The sequence below is a fragment of the Cupressus sempervirens genome, chromosome 4 (genome assembly GCF_028749045.1).
Source record: "Cupressus sempervirens isolate cs-2001-9-10 chromosome 4, ASM2874904v1, whole genome shotgun sequence".
NCBI lineage: Eukaryota > Viridiplantae > Streptophyta > Pinopsida > Cupressales > Cupressaceae > Cupressus > Cupressus sempervirens.
In genome coordinates, this window is record NC_143121.1 from 122365218 (window position 1) to 122392294 (window position 27077).

General features: G+C 36.9%; 1 protein-coding gene across 1 annotated transcript; it reads left to right on the top strand.

Moving 5' to 3' along the window:
- Positions 1-275: 275 nt before the first annotated feature.
- On the top strand, positions 276-26592 carry LOC149560231 (cell division cycle 5-like protein). The gene is made up of 5 exons (XM_089824558.1): positions 276-880; positions 20621-22348; positions 22699-22980; positions 23623-25171; positions 26258-26592. Exons 1-4 carry the CDS (start codon positions 704-706, stop codon positions 25150-25152), a joined length of 3717 nt encoding a protein of 1238 aa, XP_089680684.1. The 5' UTR covers positions 276-703; the 3' UTR covers positions 25153-25171; positions 26258-26592.
- The last annotated feature ends 485 nt before the right edge of the window (positions 26593-27077 follow it).

The following is a 27077-nucleotide window of genomic DNA, read 5'->3' on the forward strand; positions in this document are numbered from 1 at the left end:
TACTAAATTACAACCAACTCCCATCGATCGGAATCTAAGCATTAAAACAAACTGAAAAAACTTTAGTAAATATACTTTCAAGAACATTTATGTTAACATCTTGATAACTAACTTTTAAATCAACTTATTCAAAAACAATTTAAAAAATGAAAAATAAGACAATTAGAATCAAATCTGCCACCCAAAACAAAAAAAAACCACCACCAAAAGAAGGCATAAGTCAGTATGGAAGACCATTTCTCACTACTTTCTTTCGCTCCTATAATATCATCATTATTGAAGCAACCTTCATTTTCCTTCGATTTCTCGTCGCTCACTTTCCAACTCGAAGAAGTAAAATAAATCAATAATATTACTGTTTCGGAGATATATTAAATTAACCTATATTTTCCTTCCTTATTACAGCGAACGAGCAGCTCCAATGGTCGCCCACTACATAAAAAGGGCAAGTTATGAATTTCAGCAATTTGGGTGTATCGATTTTATGTTCATAATCTCCGCACTTCTGCTTTCGGGTTGATGTTGGCTTTTTGAAACGCAAGGCTCCGCAGAGCTTTCTGCAGCAAAATGAGGGTTTTGTGGAAAAAATTCTCAAATTCTGCTGCTTGAGCCAATATATAAATCAGACATTTGTACATTCTAAGTATCTTTTTTGGATATATACAGAAATTTTGTTGGGGGGTTTAACTAAAATTGGAGCAAGATGAGGATCATGATAAAAGGAGGTGTTTGGAAAAACACCGAAGATGAGATTCTGAAAGCGGCTGTTATGAAATATGGGAAGAATCAATGGGCACGTATTTCGTCTTTGCTTGTTCGTAAATCGGCAAAGCAGTGTAAGGCCCGGTGGTATGAGTGGCTCGATCCTTCTATTAAAAAGGTATTTATTGTTTACTTAAATTTCTTTAATGTTACGATTTTCTTCAGGGTTTTTTATACTTGAGATCATGATGCATGTACTGCAGAATTATTATTAAAAAGAAAGAGTCGTCGTACGCAAAAGCATTTCTATTTTTTAAATCTACAAAAAAAAAAAAAAAAAACAAAAAACAGGGTTCTCCTTTTAAGTAGGGTTTATATTTTGTATTTTTATGCTGAAAGCTGTTTAATTTTATGCGCTGGAATGTATGCATTTCTAAGAAATCCATATGTAAAGCTGCAATTGCCATAGGACATTGTACTTCTCGTGAAAACTGCCTCTTGCATTCGTTGACCCAAAATGTGGGACTTGAATCGAAGGGAAAGTGCCTCATTGTAGCATTTGGACCATAGTTAGCTTCGTTAAATGTTGCTAGTTTACAATTCCTGTATTGAATTAGTAGGCAAGTATTGATAAGCCCGTTACATGCTTCAGAGAGAATTTAATTGTTTTCTGTCACAAAGAAGATCCAGTTCTCAATTAGCTTTTGTTGCAAAAGTTAGGATTCTTTTACTGGAAATGATCTTGAAGAGACACTTCCTTGTAAACAAATAATCACGCAATTTATCAAATGATACTTGATACTTGAAGTTGGTTTTGCCTTTCCTATCTCCTGGTTTCCTTGTCAATTTTTTTGGCCAAAAAAATTGTCTCTACTTTTCAAGAGGCAGCAAATAAGCATTCTAATTGAGATACCTCAATGCACTCTTAAAAATTGAGTGTATTTAATGCCGATTCTCTAAGCGACAGTCAGTAAATCAATATACCAATTAAGTAGTCTTCAACACATTCACAAAAGGGAAGGGCAAATATCGCTGATTGTAAGATTCATCACAACATATGTTCCTTGGAGTTGAATAATGGGGGATGAGGTAAGGATGCTATTAATTACTATCTTATAGTTCAATCACGATATTGTGTTATATTTGAATTGTAATTTCTTTTAATTTTACTTTTGATCGGTAATAGTAATTTTATTAATATCAAAAAGATGATTACAATGCCACTTCAAGTAGGAAGATTTAAACTTTACACCCCAAACCACTGGAATCAAAACAGATTTCCAGGCAACCATACAAAAAATCATACAACAAAGCCCTGCATACATTCAAACCCGCCCCAAACACAGACAACATCACCATTCAGAGACACATTAACCGTTGCTATAAAAAATGGCATGCTGAACGACTGAAGACCAGATACCTTCATCAGACAAACCATCCTGCTGTCTCCTCCATTGAGAAGTTGGGGAATGATGAATCCCCACGCTTTTGCCTACCAGAGCCCTTGACACCAACACCACTGCGACCAACCTGTCCACCACCCCCGCAACCAGATCTTTTTGAGGGGATCTGACTCTGAGGAACGTGGACATCATTGCTCTGCAGAGGAGTCAAAGATTTCACTGGTGTGTGCTTTCACCTTCCTCCTCTTCCTTGCCACTAGTTCCCTCTTCTCCACTTCTGATTTTTGTAGAATCACCAACAGATCTCTCCAACCCTTGTGGACGTCTATTATTTGAACCAACATTGGTTTGGACAAAGTCCAAAAGAACAGAGGTTGCATGTTCTCATTACCACAGCCGATGAGCCATCAAGGACTACGATTCATTTGCAAATCCACACCCAACTCTGCCCTCGCCACAATCTCTGCCAGTCCTGCAGGGCAACGTCTATACAACCACGAAAATGCACTTCCATACGAAGGAGAGGACTTAGTTGATTTTTTAAAAAGTTAGAAAAAGCAATGTAAAGAAAGTGCATTTTCGTGGCTGTTTAGCCACGGGCGTCCTGCAGCCCTCTTGGGCTCCAAACATTCGTGGGCAACCCCTAACACCTCATCATTTGAAGAATCCACAATTAGTGCTAAGGCTAGGAACAATGAGGAAATGTCTAGATTGGTCATGGGCTTCAAATCTGTATTTAGAAACTCCTCCCCAAACAACAAACACACAACCTCCCAAAACTACACATGGTTGAATTTGAAAACATTCTTCATTCGCTGGATTGCAATTGCCACCCTGAATCCATGTAACTAACCTAGCAACTCCAGTGAAAAGTTTGCCTCCATGAAAAACCCGCATGAACAAAGAAACCCCACTGTCAAGAAAGCGCTCAAACAAAAACGCTGCCCTCCACAACTCCCATTTCTGCCTTTAAAAACCACTGTTGCCTTTCGAAATGACTCCCCTTCACCTAACATGATGTCAAAAACTACTAATCACCCTACGCTGTGGTAGATATAGGGCAGAGGAAATCTTGCTTAAATGATGCAAATACTGCCACAACACCCACGGTTGAACTCATTGCCAATTAAGCCATCTCACCATACAAACTTCGCCTCCAAGTTCATAAATCCCCCAACTTCAATATCATGTGATAGTTGGGGTAGGATTGAAGTAATCATTTCTTGTCGTAGGCTTTTCATAAATCCCCAAAAGCCTAAATCTTCATACAATTCAATCTTGTCCACCAGTGACCCATTCACCCCTACATTAGATAGTTTGTCTGCCAATGTATTGGCCTCTCGAAAATCAACAAAATCTCCTCGTAGGTGTCACATCCTATGAATGTGTTTGTTGAGGTATTATGTATCCATCTCCTCTTTCACTATGCCATTCACAACAAGTTGTGAATCACCTTCCAGATGAAGCCTCTGCACCCCCCCAATTTTTTGGCCATCAAAATTTCCCCAATCGCCACCAGGCATTCTGCTTTATTGTTTGTCCCATTTGCCAACCTTTTAGCACCAATAACAAGGATATTCCCTTTCTCATCCTGTGCTACAAAACCAATCCCTGAAGGTTCATGGTTGCCTTTGGAAGTGCCATTGAAATTAATCTTGATCCAACCCTTCTCTGGCGAGAACCATATGGGCCCACTACTTCTCGTATGCCGAGTTTTAATTCTCAAAGGCTCATTAATATGCCTAATTTCTTTTATTTTTAATTGACTAAGCACTATATTGTATTTGGAGAGCCTCTTCCATTCTTTCCCCCATTGTCCCCAATTTTTTGGTCTACTGTCACCCTGTCCTTGAAACACATTCTTGCTTGATTGCATTGATTAAATGTAAGGAGCCTTCGTCTAGATGTATTTTCTTTGCTTTGATGTTGAAAGCCATCTACAACCCAACAAGCACATCCCTAAATTCAAAATTGTTATTCGTTGGTGTTGATGTTTTGCCCAGAATACTGATAAACAACAACAAAATAAAAGAAAAATAAGTACAAGAGACGCAAGACATTTATCTTGGGAAAACCACTCCACTTGAAGGAGAAACCCAGCCACCAAAAAAAAGCTGTTTTAATTGATAATAAAATGTTCACGAACAATGCTTTCCATTTGATGTGATGGGTCACTCCACACAAAGTAATCACACATATAGAATTGAGAGACTTCACAGCACAACCAAAGGTCTCTTTTAATTTCTGAAAACTAGTCTCTTCATATTTCCAAACGCATGACTGTTTTCATGACACGTCTTTCATATAATATTATCTCAAATGTTATCATAAATATCTTCTTCAGCTGTTGACACAATATAGAGGTATTTTCTCAATAGCAAAAATCAAAGATAAAGATCTCTATCGGAGCTACAATCTTCAACTTTCTCTCTTAGGAAGAGATAGATCTTTAGTATGGCAGACACACATATGTGCAACCAAAAATGCTAATGTAATTTCTCATCACATTGATTCTCATTAAAACATGTTATCTCAGCATAATATTATTCTCCATAAAGCACATAAAATTAAGATCATGGAAAACCAAAATGGTTGTCGATGATGAATATGGGATATCATAAGTAACTGGCTCCAAGCTAGCACCCTTTTTGAAACGGCTATCTGACTTCTACCAAAGTTTGACCCTGCCAAGAAAAACTATGCGGAAGGTAGACAAGGAGACACAGGGTGGAAAATACAGATATTTTCAAGACAAGTCTACAACAGATGCTTGATTCACATGAAAACATAAAGAATGAAGTGCAAACCGATATCAATCAATTCTCAATGAACAGATTGAGAGTCAGCAATGCTACAGGAAAATGAATAGACCAAGAAAAGACCGATGACTCTCCATTCTATTCAACATAGAATTCACGGTGACCATTGCAGGACGGTAATATAACAAATTATGAAGACCCAGATTTAACACGCTGGGAGTTGTTACAGTGAAGAACTGAAGAAAAGACTCTTTCAACCAATGATATATGCTGCTCTGAATTCTTTGCAATAAGTGGGGGTCATGCAAGGCACATACGCTTGACCAATCATGATGCCATCTCAACATACATGAATATTCCAGTCTGTGCGAACCTTTTTTGTTTTATTTATACAAGCTTGAAACAACACAGTGCCAGCAGTGTATATAGACATTGACAAATTTTAGTTACACTCAAACAGTTTTGTAACAATAAAGACATAACTCTCCACATCAAATATATTATATAAAAGAACATCAATAAGACAGAGAATGCCGTTGAGTGATGAGCACGTACTCAACCTTGAGCATTTCCCAGAAATATGATCATCACATTTGAATGATTTCTCATGCAGCTACAAAACCATTAACAATAGGCTTATAATTCTCCTTTGTTGCCGTTGTCAAACTTGGCGCTGATACCATGTTGATGTTTTGCCCAGAATAATGATAAACAACAATAAAATAAAAGAAAAATAAGTACACGAGACACAAGATGTTTATCCTGGGAAAATCCTTCCACTTAATGGAAAAACCCAGCCACACCATAAAAATAGCTGTTTAATTGATAATAAAATGTACTACTACAATGCTTTCTATTTGATGTGATGGGTCAATCCACACAAAGTAATCACACACATATATAGAATTGAGAGACTCTTCACATCACAACTGAAGGTCTCTTTAATTTCCGAAAACAAGTCTCTTCATATTTTCAAACGCACGACTCTTTCCATGACATGTCTTTTCATATAATATTTTCAGAAATATTTTCTCCAACTGTTGACACAATACTGAGTTTTTTTCTCAATAGCAAAATCAGAGATAAAGATCTCTACGGCAGCTGGAATCTTCAACAGTTGGTTCACCTATGAATTCTGTTTTCTGTTCTGTTCCCAAATTTTGGACTGTGCATCTGATTCTGCTGGAGCTTGGGTTGCCTCTGGAGGCCCCATCAAAGTTGATTTTGATCCACACTTTTTCAGGTGGAGCGTACCTAGTGTTTTCCCTTGGGTTGGTTGTTTTCCTTTTCACAACTGTTCCGTCAATTCATGTAGAGGTAAATACCCTTGGCTTAGGAAGAATGTCTTTATTCCATTTGAGTTTAATTTACCAATTCTTTTAGCTTCTACTGCTTCTTTGATCTTATGACTTGCACTAACTTTGTAATTGCCTGTGTTTGTTCCACACCATGTGATAATGTCTTCTCCATCTGTACACACCACTTGTCTTTCTTTTAGGATTTGTCTTAATGATGCTTTTTGATCTTTTGGTGCATCATCATCTAAGGACCTCCATTCCCATATACTTATGCCATTTCGTTCCACTGTGCCTTCATAGTTGGATACTTTCAACGCTCACATTCTTAGTGTTTACTCTCTAATATCTTGCAGGCTTGGAGTATAAGCTATTGGTTTCTTCCCTCCCCATCAACCCATCCAGAAGGCCACTCTGTTTCCATTCCTTATTTCTCAATGACATGATGGGAGATGATGTCCCTACATTCCAGAATGTAGTTCAGATGGCAGATTCTTTAGGGAGATTAGTCACTGTTAGGATCCTCATTAAAATCTAGATACGTCTGTCAAAAAATGCGAACCTAATTCTGGTGTTCATTTTTTATATATATTATTATATTCCATAGTAGTTTTGCCCCCAAAGCCAGGTTCATTGTGGTTAGCTGTCTTAATCCAGTACCCCTCAACTCCTTCGGGGAACTTCACTTTATCCCATGTTATTAGCAGAAATTTGTTCTGATCCCCTGTCCCACTCCAAATTTTTTTGTCTAATTATTTGGTTTTGATTATCTTCTGTCGATTTTGGGAATTTCACACAGGTCGTGGAATATAGGGGAATTGTTGAAAGGACAGTTTTAACCATCATCAACTTCCCTGCAGAGCTGAGCCATTTCCCTTTCTAAGATTCCATTTTACCTTTGCATCTATTTGTTAGATTTTTCCAGTAGCTTACTTTGTTTGCTCCTGCAAAAAGAGGTCCTATTAAAAATTTCCCAGGGAAAGTCGTAACTCGTGTCCCAGTACTTGTGCAGTATCCCTTTGTAGTCCCAACTGAGTATTCAAGAAAAGGACTTCTGATTTTCTCTAGTTAATGTTCCCTCTTGATGCCTTTCAATACTTTTTGAGAAATTATTTCATGTTTTTAGCTTCTGATCTGCTTGCAACTTCAAATAGTATGGTGTCATCAGCAAACTGCTGAAGGGATATGTTATCTTCCCCTTGGCTAATTTCATTCCCTTCCATATCCTTGTCTACCAGAGTGAGTTATGCCTCTGCTCATGGCTTCAGTCATGATGATTGAAAAGAAGGGGGAGATAGGGTCTCCTTGTCTGATGCCCCTGAATCCACAATTATATATAATAACCTAGTTAATTGAATAATTTGGTTTGCATCTAGTTTATTCTTGCCTATTCTCATAAGGGAAGATTCAATTACTAGTGGAGTTCAGGATGGATGCGCAGCTTTGATCAATGGAGTGATTCTTGTTACATGGGTGCATGCCGTGGAAGTCCTAGAGACAATATTAAAATGAATCCTTTTCTTTACTTGTGTCCATGAAACTAGTATATTCAATGCTAGAGTTGTAATCTCATATGACTTCAGCAAAATACTAAATATTCAAAGAAACATGTCAGGTGGTTTCTAATGAGTTTGTGGCCAATTCACCATTGAAGTAAGAAGATGAAGAGATTCTACTTCATTTGCCTTCAAGATATCTGGCGTTGGGAGCACTTGCATATTTCAAGGAGGATACTTGTAACCTGAGGTGCTGGACTGAAACCCATGACTGTGCAGGGGAGATATAAGCCTATGGGAACCTGTAAAATTGTCAATTGTTAGGACATTGAAACCTGTCATTTGAAAATTTAGAAATGTTAGCTGATGCATTAATACATAGTTACCGAGTGCGCTCAGTATAGGACTAGAGGCAGATGTGGATTGGCTTGGAAGAGGACAGGAACACGGTCACACAAAGACAAAATTTGGGCAAAGTGAAGAACTAGTGGAGGACAGATAGAAGTGAACCTAGTTCGAACTGTTAAGTTTTTGAACCAAAATAATATAAATGCAATATACAGAAAATCAGAAAAGCATATGCATAAATGACATAATTATTTACCCTGAGAAAACCCTCCCACTCAAGGGAAAAAGTCAGCCACACCCAAAAAAGCTTCTCTTTGTTAAAAGCTCAAAGACTCAGATACAAAGTTCTCAAGCTGATCAGAATATATTCTAATCAGTTATTGTTAACTCTTAACAATCGAGCAAAATATCTCATGCACAGTTTGACCACATAGAAGAATTCTGTAGCTTGCATCACATACGCTAAACAATGATTCAGCCTCATAATTTGATCATCTAGCGATCATAAAAATAGCTCTCAAACATATGCCATTCTTGCTATAGCAACCACAAGAAGATTCTTCAGATTATTTTCAGTGATCTTACAATGACCGGCTGATATAAAACAGGAGACAATGACTTCAATGATGGCTTCAGATGTAGCCACAAATGTTTGACAGAGCAGCAATGAACCAATGCTGCTGAACGAATAATATCGAACTGCTCACTCTTTCAGTGTACCAATGCTGCTTATGCAGGCTGCCAGGTGTCAATGGTTACATAGAAAAATAAGATTCTTCAATTACTTTTTGATGATGTGAATCTTGGGCCCGATAGCAATACATAAAAGGTGCCGAGTCATCAATTCTCGGTGCCAAGTCATCACAACTCGATGAAGAGGAAGGTGAAAATAATATAGGAAGAAAAACCAATCACGAAAGAGTTGCTCGAACATGAAGAGGGAAAACACACGACATCTCAGCTGAATGGTGATGGTTAAGAGGAGAAGATGATACACCTACTGCAATATATGCTACCTTTGAGACCAAGTCCAACTCAACTTTGCAATCTCTGAGAAATGTTAGCTGCTGCTAAGGTGAGAATGATTTCTCTTGCTGCTACAACAGCATTAACACTCCCTCTTAGCAAGAGAGAGATCATTCAAGTGTCATAGTGTGTTTCAATCTAACAAGAACGATGAAGCTGCAACCAAAAAATGTCAATAACGAAATCTCATCACAAATTTTCTCAACATAATATTGTTATCTTTGCTTAACAACATTCACCATAGCTACTCCCAGAAGGTGAAATAAAAAACAAAAGACTGAGTTATGGAGTCTCACACATGACTTCCACCATGGCTAGTCTTAGAGGGTGGATCCACCATAGCTACTCCTAGAGGGTGGAACGAGGGATTTCACCTCGAACTTCTCTCGCAAAGAACTCGTGAACAAGGCATTTCACCTTGATCTTCTCTTGCAGAAAACTCATTAACAAGGGATTTCACCTTGAACTTCTCTCTCTTAAACAAGAACTCACTAACAAAGAATTGCACCTTGAACTTCTTTCTGTCAAAGAAAAACTCATTAACAATGGATTACCCATTACACCTCAAACTTGTCCTTCTCAGAGAAGAAATCATTAAAGCACATAAAATATCAGCTGAGAATCCCTCTCAGTAGGGGCAGTATTCTCACTGCTTTGACTATAATAACAAAATAGAGCAGATTTCAATGTTGACCAAATAAAGAGCTTTTCCAGTCACACTGCTGCACATGCTCGCGGATCCTCTGCAATGGACTTGGCACTCTCCCTCTGCCACACAAGCTCCCTCTAAATCTAATTTCTTCTTCTTTTATGATGTTATGCAGCACCAATTCAGTCCCATGGCTGCAAGCAGCGTCCCCATGTTCATTTCTACAGCTTGCATGACATGCATGGAATCTCTTATCATCCTGTTGCTTCTTGATTCATCCTGGAAGCATTTTAGAGAGATTAGCAATAGCTCATAAAATCAACACACACAATTCACTCTTCTCAAAATAATAGCATGAAATGACGACATAAAATTCCTAAATAGCATAGCATGAATTATCTCTTTATTGCTTAAATTTCCTCGCAATGCACCAATAGATATTTCGCCATCACATAGCTATATTACAGATAGAGAATAAAAAATTTGAACACAAGCACATCTGCTAGCCTCATGGACATGAATGTTAAACATAGCATGAATTATCTCTATATTGCCTAAATTTCCTCGCAATCCACCAATAGATATTTCGCCATCACATAGCTAGATTGCAGATAGAGAATAAAAAATTTGAACACAAGCACATCTGCTAGCCTCATGGACATGAATGTTAAACATGTAAGCATAGACAAGCATCCTCCCTTAGATGTCAGGAAAACTGAAAGCTTTGAACAAGGTTTCAAGGGAAAACTCAATAGACAGATTGTAACATCCACATCAAACATTTAGCAACATATTTGATACCCATAAGTCATCATGATCATCTAGAATTCAATTATCCTATTCTGGTTCCAGGATCTTTACTTAAAACCTGACTTTGATACCATGTTATGTTTTCGAACCAAAATAATATAAATGCAATAAACAGAAAATCAGAAAAGCATATGCACAAACGACACGATTATTTACCCAAGGAAAGCCCTCCTACCCAAGGGAAAAACTCAGTCACACCCAGAAGGGATTCTCTTTATTAAAAGCTCAAATACTGAGATACAAAGTTCTCAAGCTGATCAGAATATAGTCTAATCAGTGATTGTTAACTCTTAACAATCAAGCAATATTCCCAATGTACAGTTTGATCACATAATGCATTCTGCAGCTTGTATCACATACGCAAAAGAATGATTCACTTTTTGATCACATAGAGGAATTCTGCGGCTTGTATCACATACACTAAAGAATGATTCACTCTCATAATTTGATGATCTACTGATCATAAAAGTAACTCTCAAACATATACCGTTCTTGCTATAGCAACCACAAGAAGATTCTTCAGATAATTTTTAGTGATCTTACAATAACCAGCAGATATAAAACAAGAGACAATGACTTCACTGATGGCTTCTGATGTAAGTTTGTAACCACAAATGTTTGACAGAACTGCAATGCTGCTGAACGAAAAATATCAAACTGCTTACTCATCCAATGAACTGACGCTGCTCATGCAGGCTGCCAAGTGTCGATGGTTACATAGAAAATTAAGACTCTTCAATTACTTTTTGATAACGTGTATCTTAGGCCCGATAGCAATACATACAAGGTGCCAAGTCATCAGTGTTAATTTGTTAGCTCAGTCGGATAAAATGTTGTTTTGAAAAATATAGATATATATTTGTGTAATATATCACTATGATCTTTTAATATATTATATTGTTATTATTGTTTAATAAATTAAACTATATATATATATATATATTGAAACTTACTTTGATATTTCCAAAAAGTTCATTGTACAATAATAATATCAAGTCATGTATACCGACTGACCAAAACTCTCTTGTTCGACCAAACACATCGTATGTCTTAAAGGCAAATTAAATTAGGTTGTGTTCGGAAGTTACATGCCCAATGGGACTTGACTCCACGTTGATGTCACTCCCATCAGAAATGTGACTCCCCATTCAAGTACTTAGTCGATAACCTGTGCAAAGGACATCAAACACATTTTATTACACAAGTCTTCAGTTTTTAATACACATCGACAATCCTTGAGTACTGTCTGCAACACTTTTGTACCCATCGACAACAAAATTGATTGGTCACAGCCAAATCTGACATATTGGATTCTGTCCAATAAGTGTGGCGGGGCATTGTATGGGCCACTGTATTACAAGTGTGATAAGATTTCCAACCTAGATATTGTAAGGGTTAAATCACCTCCAATATACATTGATTGCCATAATTCAAAGTCTTACACACACACAAACACATATATATGGATGGTTTTATATTAAAATATAAATTTATAATAAAGGTTTGAAAATTCTTTTATAGAATTCAGTAAATAAATAAATTTGATCTTCAATTTCAACATGGTATCAGAGCTGGTCCAAGAGATGATCCTGATCGGATTTCGGATTTATGTATCCAAGTGCACTCAAATATTTCTAAGCCCTACATCTGCCAAAATGGTGAATGGTATGAGACTAGAAGACAGACTTGAAGGTGACTCAAATTTTGTAGTATAAATTGCGAATAATGTTAATCTTGAAGGAGCTTGATCTAAAATAGTTTATTGAAAAATCAGACCAACCACCCAAGGGGAGTGATGAATTGAGTAGATGGGAAAAAGACAATACTAAGGCTATGAAAATCCTAGTAGATGGTGTTAAGGATAATTTTCCTGTTTAATCCACTTATACATGATCTTTCAGGTCTTCTAACAAAGGGAAAATTTGCATGTCTAGTTTGTAGTTAAAAGTTGAAATCTCATCATTCAATGAGCTTAGGAAATCAAGTGTTTGATGGATATGGACACTTCCTCGACAAGAATCATAAGTATCGTACTATTGGAAAATATATTTTCAATGGGAAAGAAGAGACTGTTAGACACATCACGTGAAATTATCAAAGCACTTGAAGAGATGTTTCAGATAAACAATACCAGCAGAATTCACACACTAAAAGACAATCTCTTTAACAGTAAGGTGAATAAAGGAGAGTCCATCTCATCATATTTCACGAGGATAACAGAACCAAGGAACCAACTCTCTACGATTGGTCACATCTATGATGGAAAAGAGTTAACAATGATAGCACTAAAAGGACTGCCACCACCGTGGGAAACTTTTAGACAAGGAGTATCTTCTCAATCCAAGCTTCCTAAACTTGATCGACTTAAAGCTGACTGCATACAAGAGGAGTGCGTGGCAATATCTCAAGGAATTGGTGATGCTTCTATTGGAGGTGATATTCAAATTCTAACAACTCAAGTTGATAAGAGGAAGAAACTCAAAGGGAAAAGGAAACATATAGACTACTCTAAAATGCAATCCATTATGGTCACTCAGCAACAAAATACCTTGATCGATTGAAACATCGAGCATCCTTTGCCAAAGTCAACAAATCTGATATAGATTCAGAGAGATGTCCATTTTGAAGAACTTCAAAATATCCATAATACATGTAAAATATTGGATTAAGAGGGAGTTCTCTATTCTTTATTGCAAAATAAATGTGGAACACTTTTAAAGTGAACTTGGCATGTTTACAATTTCTGAGATAGAGTCTCAGAATATCAAATTATTGTACTATATTTTTTATAATATAAATTTAATAATTATATGAGACATGTGCACATCATAAGAAAGTGACGACTTTCAAATGATCATCACTTGCATTTGTAGAAGTTATTGGAAGTTTACGATATTTCAATAACTTAAATCATGATATACATTTTATGTAAATGTTGAAATAGATCATAGTAAATTATATCTTGTAAATTAACAACTAAGTGTTAGATGTCATTCACTTGATGGTCTATGAGTTGTTTGTATATATATATATGATGGGTATTTGGTCAATATCATGTGTTGATATTCTGCAGACCGTTACCTTATTGAGTACTTGGTGAATATCATGTGTTGATATTCTTGTAGGCCAATACTCAGAGTATTTGGTGAATATTAGGTTTTGATATTCTGAAAGGCCAATACTCATGATATCAAACGTGATATCAAAATGGTGGATATCTTCTGATCAAAGATATCCTTAAAAGTGTGTCATTCACAATATTACTAATGGTGTAATATTTTGTTTATCCTTCTGAACTAAGAGGGAGTGTTAATTTGTTAGCTCAGTCGGATAAAATGCTATTGAAATATATATATATATATATATATATATATATATATATATATATATATATATATATATATCAGCATGATCTTTCAGTATATCATATTGTTATCAGTATTGTATAATAAATTAAATGCTATACACACGCGCACACACACACACACACACACACACACACACACACACACACACACACACACACAAACTTACTAACTTTAATATTTCCAAAAAGTTCATTATACAATAATAATATCAAGTCACATATAAAGATTGACCAAAACTCGCTTGTTCGACCAAACACATCATTTGTCTTAAACACAAATTAAATTAGGTTGTGTTCGGGAGCCACGTGCCTGATGGGACGTGACTCCATGTTGGAGTCATGTCCATCGGAGATGTGACTCCCCATTCAAGTGCTTGAGACAATTTGTGACCTATGCAAAGGACATCAAACACATTTTATTACACACAGTCTTCAATTTCTAATACACATCGACAACCCTTAAGTACTGTTTGCAACGCTTTTGTACTCGTCAACAACAAAATTAATTGGTTACAGTCAAATCTGATATATTGGATTCTGTCCAATAAGTGTGGTGGGCCATTGTATTACAAGTGTGATAAGATTTCCACCCAAGATATTGTAGAAGGGTTAAATCCTGGAAAACTAGGTTTGGACCTTGGAGCTCGGGTCTGGATTCAAGCTTGGGTCCCCTATGGGTTTGGGAAGGGTCCCTATTTGGGATTGAGTGTCTGCCTGGCTTTGTGCTTACCCACGGTCCCAAATAGGGACCCTGCACAGACCCACTGTGGACCTGGGAGGACCTGGGTCATGTGGGGCCAAAAATGTACTCTTAAAAACATTAAACAATCAATTTTTTAATATTTTCTCTAATATAGTGATATTGTGAAATGACTTAGTAAGTTTTACAATTATGTATGTTTCTCTATTTTTTTTGTATATATATATATATATATATATGTACTCACAAACCCAATTTGGATTTTTTTTGGCTCGAACCCATGAACTCGAACTCGAACTCGAACCTGAACCCGAATCTGTCCCTGAGCCCGAATCGGCAACTTAGGTCAAATCACCTCCAATATAAATTGATTGCCATAATTCAGAGTTACACACACACATATATATATGGTTTTATATTAATATATAAATCTATAATAAGAGGCTTGAAAATTCTTTTATAGAATTCAGTAAATAAATAAATCTGATCTTCAATTTCAACAATCAGAACTCCACGAAGAGGAAGGTGATAATAATATAGGAACTAAAGAGCCACTCAAACATGAAGAGGGAAAGCACACGACACCTCAGCTGGACGGTGATGGTTAAGAGGAGAAGACAATACACCTACTGCAATACACGTTCACCTCTGAGAAACCTTAGCTGCCACTTAGGTGAGAATGACAGTACTAACAAAAACAACCATCCCATCATCTCGTCCATCAATATCCATGACCACAGTAGCCGTTCCCACCATAGCAGGGCAACGATATAGCTAGAGCCATTGAAAGGAGAGATTCTTGTTGCCTTCTACTCTAGCTGTCGAATGCAATTAAGGAAACGAAGAATCTACTAAGTATCGATTAATATAATCACATATCAATTAAGACCTAAGGATATTGTTAATTTCATTTTAATATATATATATATATATATATATATATATATATATATATATATATATATATATATATATCCAAACACATCTGATACCCCCCAGTTCTTTTTTCATGCGTGTACCAGGTTCTCAAACCCGCATCTGCATTGGTGACTTGGATGTTAGCATTAACAAGCAATTTGTTGTTTATACTCTTTTAGGTGTAGACAAAACATGATGGAAAAGACTACCACTTTGTCTTGTTGGACTACCAAAGAGCTTCAGCCCCCCACATGGAGGACAATTTACCTTCGGATAAATTCAAGAATATAATTAATTTATATGAAAAATGATTAGGTGTTGAATTAGATGGCATAGAATGGGGATTTCACATGACTAAGTCAGCATACACGTGGCTTGGTTTTTCTCTTTTTAGCTTCACCTCCTCACCTTTATATCCCTTATCTAATCAAAGCTCTGCCATTGTTTTTCTAATATATTTTCTACTGTAGTTACTTAAAAAACTTCTTGGTACTCTATTAGTTTTCTAGGAAGAATACCAAATATCTATATTGCCAAGAGCAAGCATTTTCTACAGAAAAACATGTTCCATATTTTTGCACCAATTCATTGAATGTGTAGAAGAGACCAGTGGTAGCTTTGAGGTCAAGTAACCCGACAAATTTCATGGAATTCTAGGTAATTCAAAGAAAAATATGTCATTCATGAAAAGTATGCAAAATGGGAAGCTTCCAGCTAGCTTACATAAAGCAAGTGATACCGATTTCACAACTTGGGCACAAATCCTATATCATCAAGTTCATTCAAAATTGCATCACAGGGTTCAGGAATCAGTACCAAGCAATTTAAAAAAAAAAAAAATATCAACACAAATGATAAATGCCAGCCCTAAATCCTCGTAGGACCCTGTTTGAATTTCTTTTTTTTTTATGGTGGAAATTGCTCAAGAACTTTCAAATCAATAAATTTAAATTTCTGTAAAATTTAACCATAGTTGCATGGATACTTATACTCATATCCTGGGACATGTACCAGGTACTGGTATGTGCATCCTGTATTGGGTATTCAGTGGGGAGCACCATAGCTAAGGACCTTGATTAATATTTCTTATTTTTGTTTCTGTTTTTAGTTTATTTATCATCTTTCTGTTTACTAAGCTTATTTCAATATGTAATCACTAATCAGTTTGAAACTTTGATATAATGATTGTGTGACATTTAATTTGTATACTTAATCTTCAAAGTTAATGTTTAACATTAAACTTTATCACTGTTCTTGTTTTGAAAACTCAATGTTATTATATTTTCAGATTTTTTTATAAAATATTAGATTATATAAAATATATTTGACATCTCTAAAGTACCCATCTCCTATTCTGAAAAATTATCCAAACTCATACCTGTTCCCTAAGTACCACCATCTCTGTGCAACCTTGAATTATTTCACTTATTCACATTTTTAGATATATGCCAAGGATTAAGATGCACTCCCGAGGCTTCTGCTGAATCTTTCAATTTATGGGTCTTCAGTTCCAACAGAGGAAATCACACTAGCAAAACAAATTCAAAAGAAACTATAAATAGCCATTGTAAACCGAGTTTCTGAAGTGTCCATGCAAGTGCACACAATGTATACCAATTAATCTAAAAACAACAAAACAAGCAGACATAGAGATGTCTGGCATACCTGTTGCCATGAATGATATAGAGAAATATCTGTGTGGAAGACTCTTCAAAAACTAAATTCATACCCTAAAATATCAAAGAAGAGAAACTTGGCAGGGTTTAAATATCACAGGAAAATCACCAAGCAGCCTCATAAAATTTCTCAGCTGCTGCAGAGGCTAATGGAGCCCAACATGTTTATTTTCTTATTTTTTCCTATGTTTATTTTCTTATTTTTTCCTATATCCTAATAAAAAAACAGATCTTCTGAATTAACTCAAATTCATATTCATGTGACAATAAATGTCCCCATTGCCCTTCATGGCCCCCCGAGTCACTCCAAAAATAGAAATCCTACTTTTGGGATGGCATTTCCAAGGTGCAGGACTCTGCAGAAACATCTCCCCATCATGTTGCTGCCACTGCTTGTGAACAAGGGGTGCTGGATTAGACAAGGAACATTTCTGTGTCATCACCCTGATTTGGAGACTTCAAGGAAATGGATGTCTCGGGGAAACTCAAGGGACCTGTCAGTGTCCTACACACCAAAAATTCTCAGTCATCTTCTGAATCAAATTTACTTTGAAGATCTCTTTTGTTAGGAAAATCAGGTAATTTTTCTGAAACTCAATGTTACTGGGTTCCTCTGGAACACATCTATACCTGTATGGGTCTGGTTTAGATCTGAGTCCTGGGCTTGTTCCCTTGTAGGTTCACCCAAGGTCCTTCTGGGGTTCCCTATGAAACTCAGGGTGCTTTGAGGGGGACAATGGGCAAATCTAAGGGGGACCATGGGCTGCCTTCCACAAAGAAAACAAATTTTGATTTTTTTTAAAAACCTTTTTATAAACAAAACATCCCTGCATATCTAATTTTTCTCGCAAGTGATAAATTTTTTAATGTGGCACGCATCATGAAGGTTTACGTGGAAACAAAGCCTTTAGTTTGGGTTTGCCTGCGAGGGGTGCTGCCTGTTGACCCATTGAGGGCATTCCCCCCAAACCCTCACTAGGGGCACTACCCCTCAACCCTGCTGTAGGCGTTTGCCCACAAGCCCCCATGAGGGCTTCTGCCCCTCAACCCCATTGGGGTCTCCACTAGTTATTAGGATCTCTTGTCACCTAAGGAACCTGATTAAAACTAGGGGGCGCTGAGGAATTGGGGTCTAACTCTTGAATGTGCTGACATTGGTGTTATTGTTGCGCAACTTGCCGAAAATCACTTTAGATGAGGGAGCTTGTATAGTAAATGACTTGTGGAAGTGACATTTTAACTTGTTGGGGTTCTAGTGAAATGGAACAAAATTTTGACTTCAATGCATTTGATGGAGAGCAATATGAAGTAAATTAAATATTGCTTGTAATTTTCATTATGTATTAACATTTGATAAATCACGGTATTATGAATTTGTATATTTTCATTTTTCCAATATATGAGGTAATTAAATATTTTGTTTGTTGGCAATTATGATTATTATTGTATACATACATAAATACATAACCCACACTTGCTCCTGTACCAGGACCACCTATAATAGATTTAAATATTTAGGCTTCGAACCCTATTGCCAGTGGTTTATGGAAACAACTTACACTAGGCACTCATAGAAACAATTGATTAAGATCCTAGCCTCACTCCAAATTGATATCAAGTTTCAACTGGTATGAGAAAGGCTGCAAGTTGCAATGACAGATGGCAAGACTGATGGTGTTAGGATTGGAAAAGTAAAGAATGAGAGCATTAGCCAATTCTTTATTGATTGAATGCAAGCAACGACGAGGATTTGGTGTTGCAAAAAAAAATGGCAAAAAAATTGTGAAAATAGTGTGCACCATGATGTTTGTGTGGTTTTCAGAGCCTTAATTTGTGCTTGGCAGGTCTTTGCCCCTAGACCCCTTTCTATCCCCATTCTAGGCTTTTAATTGAGGCTTTGGTAGGGCGCTGCCACTAGCTTCCCCGTTTGGTCACTTAGCAGTCCACATATCCATTGTTTGTTGTCACAAGATTTTTTGGAAGATAGTAATTTTTTGGAAGATAGTAATTTAGTAATTGGGTGCGGGTGCAAACTTGGTATGGGTTTGCCGGAGGGTTTGTGCTGGGTATACACAAGGTGCGTGCCCAGCACTGAGGGTGTGCCTGGGTTCACACATCCATGAACCCATATGTGCCCACAGTGCTGACTGGCATCCTGTGTGCACCCAACATGAGCCAGGTGCACCCAGTGAGTAACCGGAGGGAACTACTGAGTACCCTAGCAAACCTGTGAGCGATGTAAAATTAAAAATGCGGGCCCAAACTTGAGTTAAAATCAAAATTTTAATTATATTTTATTCTGAACTCTAAAATACCTTAATATGCAGTTGCTGAGAATCACATAGATGATGATTTATTTGATAATCCCAATGATTATTGATGAACATTGAATCATGTTTCATGAACTACATTTTCATTTTGTAATTAAGTAATTCAAGGCTAATGATTTTCATTAGAATTGTAAACATAGATCAATGATCAAGTATTTAAAATTTTAATGTGTATCTTTGGCATTTGGTTTTGATCAATGATCAAACATCATACTATGAAATGATTTAGTTTTACAATTCTGTATATTCCTCTTTTTTTGTATATATATATATATATATATATATATATAGATATATACACACACACGTACCCATACCCCTAAAACCTTTTCACATACGCATGTACTGGAGCCCGGACCATTAACTTTGTAATTTTGGCTTCAGCATGATTTACAACTCAAAGAAATGTTAAAACATGAAAACCATAATCTCTGTGGCTGGCAAATGTGAATACTTTTGGCACAAGCTGCCATTTATTTTGAAATCCTATATATATATTTGATGACCTGGCCCATTTGGTTGCTGGCATAGGAATTAAAAATTAGAATAGAAAAATGGAATGGGAATGGAATTAAATTTTATTATTTTATATAAAGAAACAAATTGGGAATATGAATGGCTATTCCAGTTCCAACTATTTTTTGGCATAGACATGCTCATTTTAGGGGTAAAATTGGAATATGTCTTCCTATTCCCAATGCTGATTGAGCGTACCAAACAGCGAATATAAAACATATTCTAATTTTCTCTTCCCATTCCAGTCCTATTCCAGCAACCAAACGGGCCCTAAAAAGTGGTAGCTTGTGTTATTAATAGTTCATATGTATTTTGACAGGCCGTCTTTCCTCCCCGATCTAAGCTATTTGTATTCTGCTATCATATTTAGTTTTATAAGTAGACTAACATAAAAATAAATATGAAGTGTGTGATCTTACTTTTACTTTCCATTCAAAATAAGCATGGAGATCCTGTGGAAGGGAAGCTGGAAAAATATCTTATTTATTTCTAAGATGTTTTACTTGATTCTTTCCAAATTCTTGTTTCCTGTGCAAGTCTATTTTATAGTGGATCTACTTTTGGTTCTGATATTGGTTTATACTGTCTAGATAAAATTCATCCATTTTTCTCTGTTTGTTTTCAGACAGAATGGACAAGAGAGGAGGATGAGAAGTTACTTCATCTTGCAAAGCTTATGCCAACGCAGTGGAGAACCATTGCACCAATTGTTGGGCGAACTCCATCTCAGTGCCTGGAACGTTATGAGAAACTTTTGGATGCAGCATGTGTGAAGGATGAAAATTACGAACCTGCTGATGATCCTCGGAAGTTGAGGCCCGGTGAAATAGATCCTAATCCAGAATCCAAACCTGCAAGGCCTGATCCAGTTGATATGGATGAAGATGAAAAAGAGATGTTATCTGAAGCACGAGCGCGATTGGCCAACACTAGAGGCAAGAAAGCAAAGAGAAAAGCACGAGAAAAACAACTTGAGGAGGCAAGAAGGCTCGCCTCCCTTCAGAAACGGAGGGAATTGAAGGCAGCAGGCATTGATGGCAAACAGAGGAAAAGAAAGAGGAAAGGAATTGATTATAATGCAGAGATTCCATTTGAGAAGAAGCCTCCGCCAGGATTTTTTGATGTTGCAGATGAGGAAAGACAGGTTGTGCAGCCTCAGTTTCCAACAACAATTGAAGAGCTAGAAGGAAAGAGACGGGTTGATATAGAAGCTCAGTTAAGAAAACAAGATATTGCACGCAATAAAATAGTACAGAGGCATGATGCACCCTCAGCTGTAATGCAAGTTAACAAGCTCAATGATCCAGAAGCAGTTAGGAAGAGATCAAAACTCATGCTTCCAGCTCCACAAATTTCAGATCGAGAGCTTGAAGAAATAGCAAAAATGGGTTATGCAAGTGATCTTGTTATGGGGGAAGATGAACTTGCAGGGGGTAGTGGTGCTACCCGTGACCTCCTTGCAAACTATAGTCAGACCCCACGGCTAGGCATGACACCTTTAAGAACGCCACAAAGAACTCCAGGTGGGAAAGGAGATGCCATTATGATGGAGGCTGAAAATCAAGCACGTTTAAGGGAGGCACAGACTCCACTGTTTGGGGGAGAAAATCCAGAGTTACATCCCTCTGATTTCTCTGGAGTCACTCCCAGAAAAAGGGAAGTTCAGACACCAAATCCTATGGCAACACCTATGCACACTCCTGGAGCAGTTGGTTTAACTCCTCGAATTGGAATGACACCTTCAAGAGAGTTATCTGCATTTGGCATGACTCCTAAAGGCACCCCTATTCGAGACGAGCTTCATATAAATGAAGGCATGGAAACTCCTGACATCTTTAAGGCTGAAAGTCGAAGGCAAGCAGAGATAAGGAGGAATCTACGAGCTGGTCTGAATGAACTTCCTGTGCCACAGAATGAATATCAGATAGTCATTCCTGACCCTCCAACAGAGGATATTGAAGCCGTGGAACAAATGGAGGAAGACATGTCTGATAAGCTAGCAAGAGAGAGAGCAGAAGAAGCTGCAAGGCAGGCAGCTTTACTTAGAAAAAGATCAAAGGTCTTGCAAAGGAGTTTACCAAGACCTCCTCTTGCTGCTGTTGATTTCCTTAAGAATTCTTTGAAAAGTGTTGCTGATGATAGTGGTTCCCTTGCAACTGCAAACTTTATGGAGCAAGCTGATGAATTAATCGGAAAAGAACTAATATCTCTACTGGAGCATGACAATGTGAAATATCCACTTGAAGATGGCCAGGGAAAAGAAAGAAAGAAGGGCAACAAGAATAACCCAAATGGAAAGCCACAAGTTCCTGTTCCTCAAATTGATGATTTTGATGAGGGAGAACTAATAGAGGTATAACATCCAGCTTTTACTTGCTTTTAATTATGTTATACACGTGATTTGGTAATATTTGCCAGTTTGTAATTCCTTTGTGGATTATTATTGAAAGGAATATTTTGGTGGTTTCTATATTTTATAGCTTGTTTGAAGGCAGATACAAGGTCTTATGTTTGGTTGCACGATGAGAGTAGTAATTATTCAGAATTGTGGTGATTTTTTTCATTGAACTGTTCTTGCTTAATCTCCATCCAGATCTTGTCTATCGTGAAGTTTGAATATTTTTTACTTATCAGCTTTGTCATACAGGGGGATTGTTTTATTAATGCCAACATATCTGCTTGTTTTCATTGCCTTATATTCAGGCATCACAGTTAATTGAAGAAGAGGTCTCAATCCTAAGAGTGGGAATGGGTCATGAAGAAGCTTCAGTGGATGACTTTTCTGAAGCTCATAATGCTTGTCTTGAAGATATGACGTTCTTCCCAGGTCGTAACACCTATGGTCTTGCAAGTGTGGCCAGTGTTACAGAAAAACTCGCAGCACTACAAAATGAATTTGACAATGTGCGGAATCATATGGAAAGTGGGACAAGAAAAGCTGTTCGTCTTGAGCAGAAGTTGAAAATGTTGACTCAAGGCTATCAGGTATACATTATCTTTTTCCAAGCTAATATTTTGTTGCTTTTTAAAAATTATTCAAAGTGTTGCAAAATTCCTATCATGGATTGTGACCTTGATGCTTCTGTAGAATGGTACTGTTTTTAAATTTTAGAACTAGGCATTTGATAACGACAAGGGTCAGTTGTGGACCTAGCCAGAGTTTCAAAGCAAATCATAATTTCCATTTAAGTGAAGATTTTCCCCAAGAACTGGGATATTCACTTCATTTTGATAACCTGTGTTACAGTTACTAATCTCTTTTGGCATGGAATCATTAAAAATGATTAATAAATAATGACATAGCAAGCATAAGAGAAAACCATAGTGGGATTCCTTTATGAGTGGAAAGAATTGGGGTGCTTAAAAATTGTTTGTGTATTAGGCTTGAAAACAAGTTATTTTTCCGCTCCAATGCGGTTTGTGATATTTTGCTGAGTTGAAGCAGAGTATTATACGTTCCCTCGTGAAGGATAATTTTATCTTCTTCAATTATGTAAAGTCAGAAGCTAGATCCTTTTCCTGCTCGTAGCCTTCTTGGGTTTCCTGTTAACATTGCTTCTAAACTACTTTAATGTTTACATTATTTAGCAGTCTTATTGTTTTATCTTTTGTTGTTTGTATGGACAGGTGAGGGCAGGTAAATTGTGGACACAAATGGAGACGGCCTTCAAACAGGCAGACACTGCTGGTACTGAACTGGAATGTTTTCGAGCATTACACAAGCAAGAGGAATTGGCAGCTTCTACCAGAATTGAAAGCTTGCAAGAAGCAGTCAGGCAGCAAAAAGAACTTGAAAGACAACTACAGATTCGATACGAAAATCTGCTTGTGGAACAAGCTAATATGCAGAAACTTTTACAGGAATATAAGGAAAGTACAGCTCAACAAAATGATACTAGCATTGTGCATAACAGAAGTCCTGTACCGGTTCAGTTAGATTCGCACCAGGTTGATATGGATATATTAGAAACCGATAAGGTTGTGGATGGCAGTGATACTGAACTGCCACAGTTGGCTTCTTGTGAGGTTGGTATGGGGGGATTAGAAACTGAGAAGGTTGTCACAGAAGCCTTGGAAGTTTCATTTAAAGGCAATGATATTGCAATGTTGGACAGCAATGAAGCTTTTGATGGTCATTCTTCTTTCTCACCAGCCCAGGAGGGTATTGAGAAGGTTAGCAGTCCTGGTCAAGATAAAGAAGGGTCAGATAATTCTGAAAATGTTACTAAAATAAAGGCTGATCATGTACTTAAGTTCGATGTGGCTAATTCTATTTTAGAAAATATACCAATTGACCAAGTTACATGTGGGCAGACTGCTGTTTTACATGGGGAACATATCAAACAGGTCATGCAACAGCAGAGTGACCCACTGGTCACTTTGGATGGTCATATTTCTGTTGCAGATGGTGTAGATGCTCAACATGAAAGGCATCATAATACTGACATGGTAGCTCAAACAGAGAGTCAGGACACTGTTTTGACAGATGATAACGTTGAACAATCAAATAAACAGAATGCAAATATGGTAACTCAGTCAGATGTTAAGAACGATGTTTCCATGGATGAGAATGCTGAACAAGAAAACAAGCATGATACAGCCCTGGTAGCTCAGCCAGATGGCTTGTTTGATAAGAATGTTGGAGAAGCAAAACAACATAAAACTGACCTGGTAGTTGATTCAGATGGTCAAAATGGGCTTGTGAAGGATAAAGACATTGAGCAAGTTGAGAAAGAGAAAGAAATGGTGGAATTATCAATGCCTTCTCTGAATGATATCAAAGAAGATGTTATTAAACCTGTGAAGTTGCAGAATCAACTCCCTATGTTAGTTGTGGAATTGTCTGTTGAAGATCCTAATAGACAGGTAGAGATTTTGGACGATATGGAGCAAGGTATCTCAGCACAGACACAACCAGAGGTTGGCAACAAAGCTGAAGATCCCAACAAACAGCTACGGGATTTGGATGGTCTGGAAAAGGATGTTCCAGCAAAGACAGAGTCAGAGGTTGGCAACACAGTTGATGGCATTGCGAATGATTGTAAAGCTAGCTTTGAGGAGCAGCCACTTTTGTCAAAAGCTGATGCTGAAACAGAAAATGTTATTACTACAGAGAGAGAAGAGATTGCCTCACATTCTGAGCATGTTAAATCTTGATGACAATATTATGGACATGGTGAGGCCTCTATTTTTTTGGGTTTTGAGAGTTGTTAGCATAGAACAAAAATAGAATCAACAGTTGTTATTATGAACAGGGTGTAGACAATTACTTAACTTTGGAAATAAGTCATTGTTCCCAGGCAGGATCTACATTGACTACTATCAGTTGGATTACTTAATAGAATTATCTTTGAGACTGTCCTTGTACTGGGAAATCCATAAAGAATAGATATTTGAACTCTATCCTTTGCCTGTCTTGCTGGACATTTAATACCAAATTATTCTACTAGTTCTGTTCAGTGTTGTGCTGTTTTTGCATGTTAAACCTTGCATATGGCGCTTTTCACATTTCTTTTGGGCATAGGTTGGTGATCAGCTCAGTTACAACTTAGTTACCACACATGACTTACTTGTTCAAGAGTTTATGCTTCTATAATTCTATCTTCTTTGCTCTTATCAGGTCCTGCTACAGGTATGTTACAATGGGATATGTTGAATGCAGTTTTACTTTAACTGTAGTCAATTTTGACCAATCAGACGCTTGTATTTCCATTTTCTAAATGTTTGGCTTCATAACAACACCATTTCTCGTAGATTTTCAAACTTTAATTTTAGTTTCTGATTGGATTATCAATCCTTTTAGGGCTTTATTTACATTTCAATTCTTACATAATAAGATGAATATATTATTAACCAATCAGAATTTAATAAAATTCTGCAAAGCTTCATCATGTCTTTTTGGGTCCTGCACATCATCCATACATCCATTCCCCATTAAAACCATCCTGCTCTACTGCGACACTGTATGGTTGATAATTTAATACATCTACAATCTCTTGTATATTCACATTCTCCAGGGCCCACAAATCGCAGGGCTGTCAGAGCTACATTAAAGGTTCAATTCTCAACGCCTAGTCTCGGCTCCCTTATCTGTTGTAATTGCCATGAATACTAATTCCATCTTGTCTATGTCAGAAGATATGTTTTTCAGACATCCCTCAGATGTTATTAGGCATATAATGGAAATTGTATGCTTTGATATTGTGATTATCTCAGCCGTACTCATATGTGGGGTTTTTTAATACTGAATCATAAATTGCAGGTGCGACAAATGTCGAAGTATTCAGATACCAAAATCACAGACTGCAGTTAGAGACAATAAAGTGTGTGGTCACTTATATCAGAGAAGGCACTAGTACTCCTGGTGAAGGTTCCCTTTGTATAAAGCGGTGCTGGCTGTCAAACCCCCTACTGAAATGACAATTCTTGGAATTTTTATGTGGAGGTTTTATTCTTGAATATATGGAAAGTGCAGATCTTTTGTTGTTTACAAGGATTGTTTTCAGGATTCCACAATGCTGGTACGGTATCCTTTTTTTATAACTTTAAATAGTATATTCTTTGGAATTAAAATGATGGTATTTTTCATTTCTTTAATTGCAAAATCTTAATTAAGACATTTTTAAATCACTGTAATTTTTTGTGCTGGCAGTTTTTCTGAGTGATCTGATATCTGCAGCTTGTGTAAAGATGGCAACAGCGGCCATATTATCTACTTAATAAGTTATATGCTCTTTAAAAACTTTGGAAGTGTACAGAATTAGACATTCACGTGACAAAATCATAGAAAACTGCACTGTGTATCAGAGTTTTCTCAAAGAGACTTAAAAAAAATTTAATTTCATGAATTAGTCATGCCGCCCCACCCACCCTGTCCTAAGCTAAGTGACTTCCTTGAATTTTTCATTTATTACTCAAAATTTAGCCTACATTAGATTCTAGTTCCTCTGGATTTACCTCAGGACAATAATTTTTTGGTGTTCCTGCTTAATTGGTGTGAGAATACTAGAATTTCAACCGTGAACTCTCAACTGCAGTTGAAGAAATTGCAACACTTAGTATGTAATTGTTTTGTAGAATGA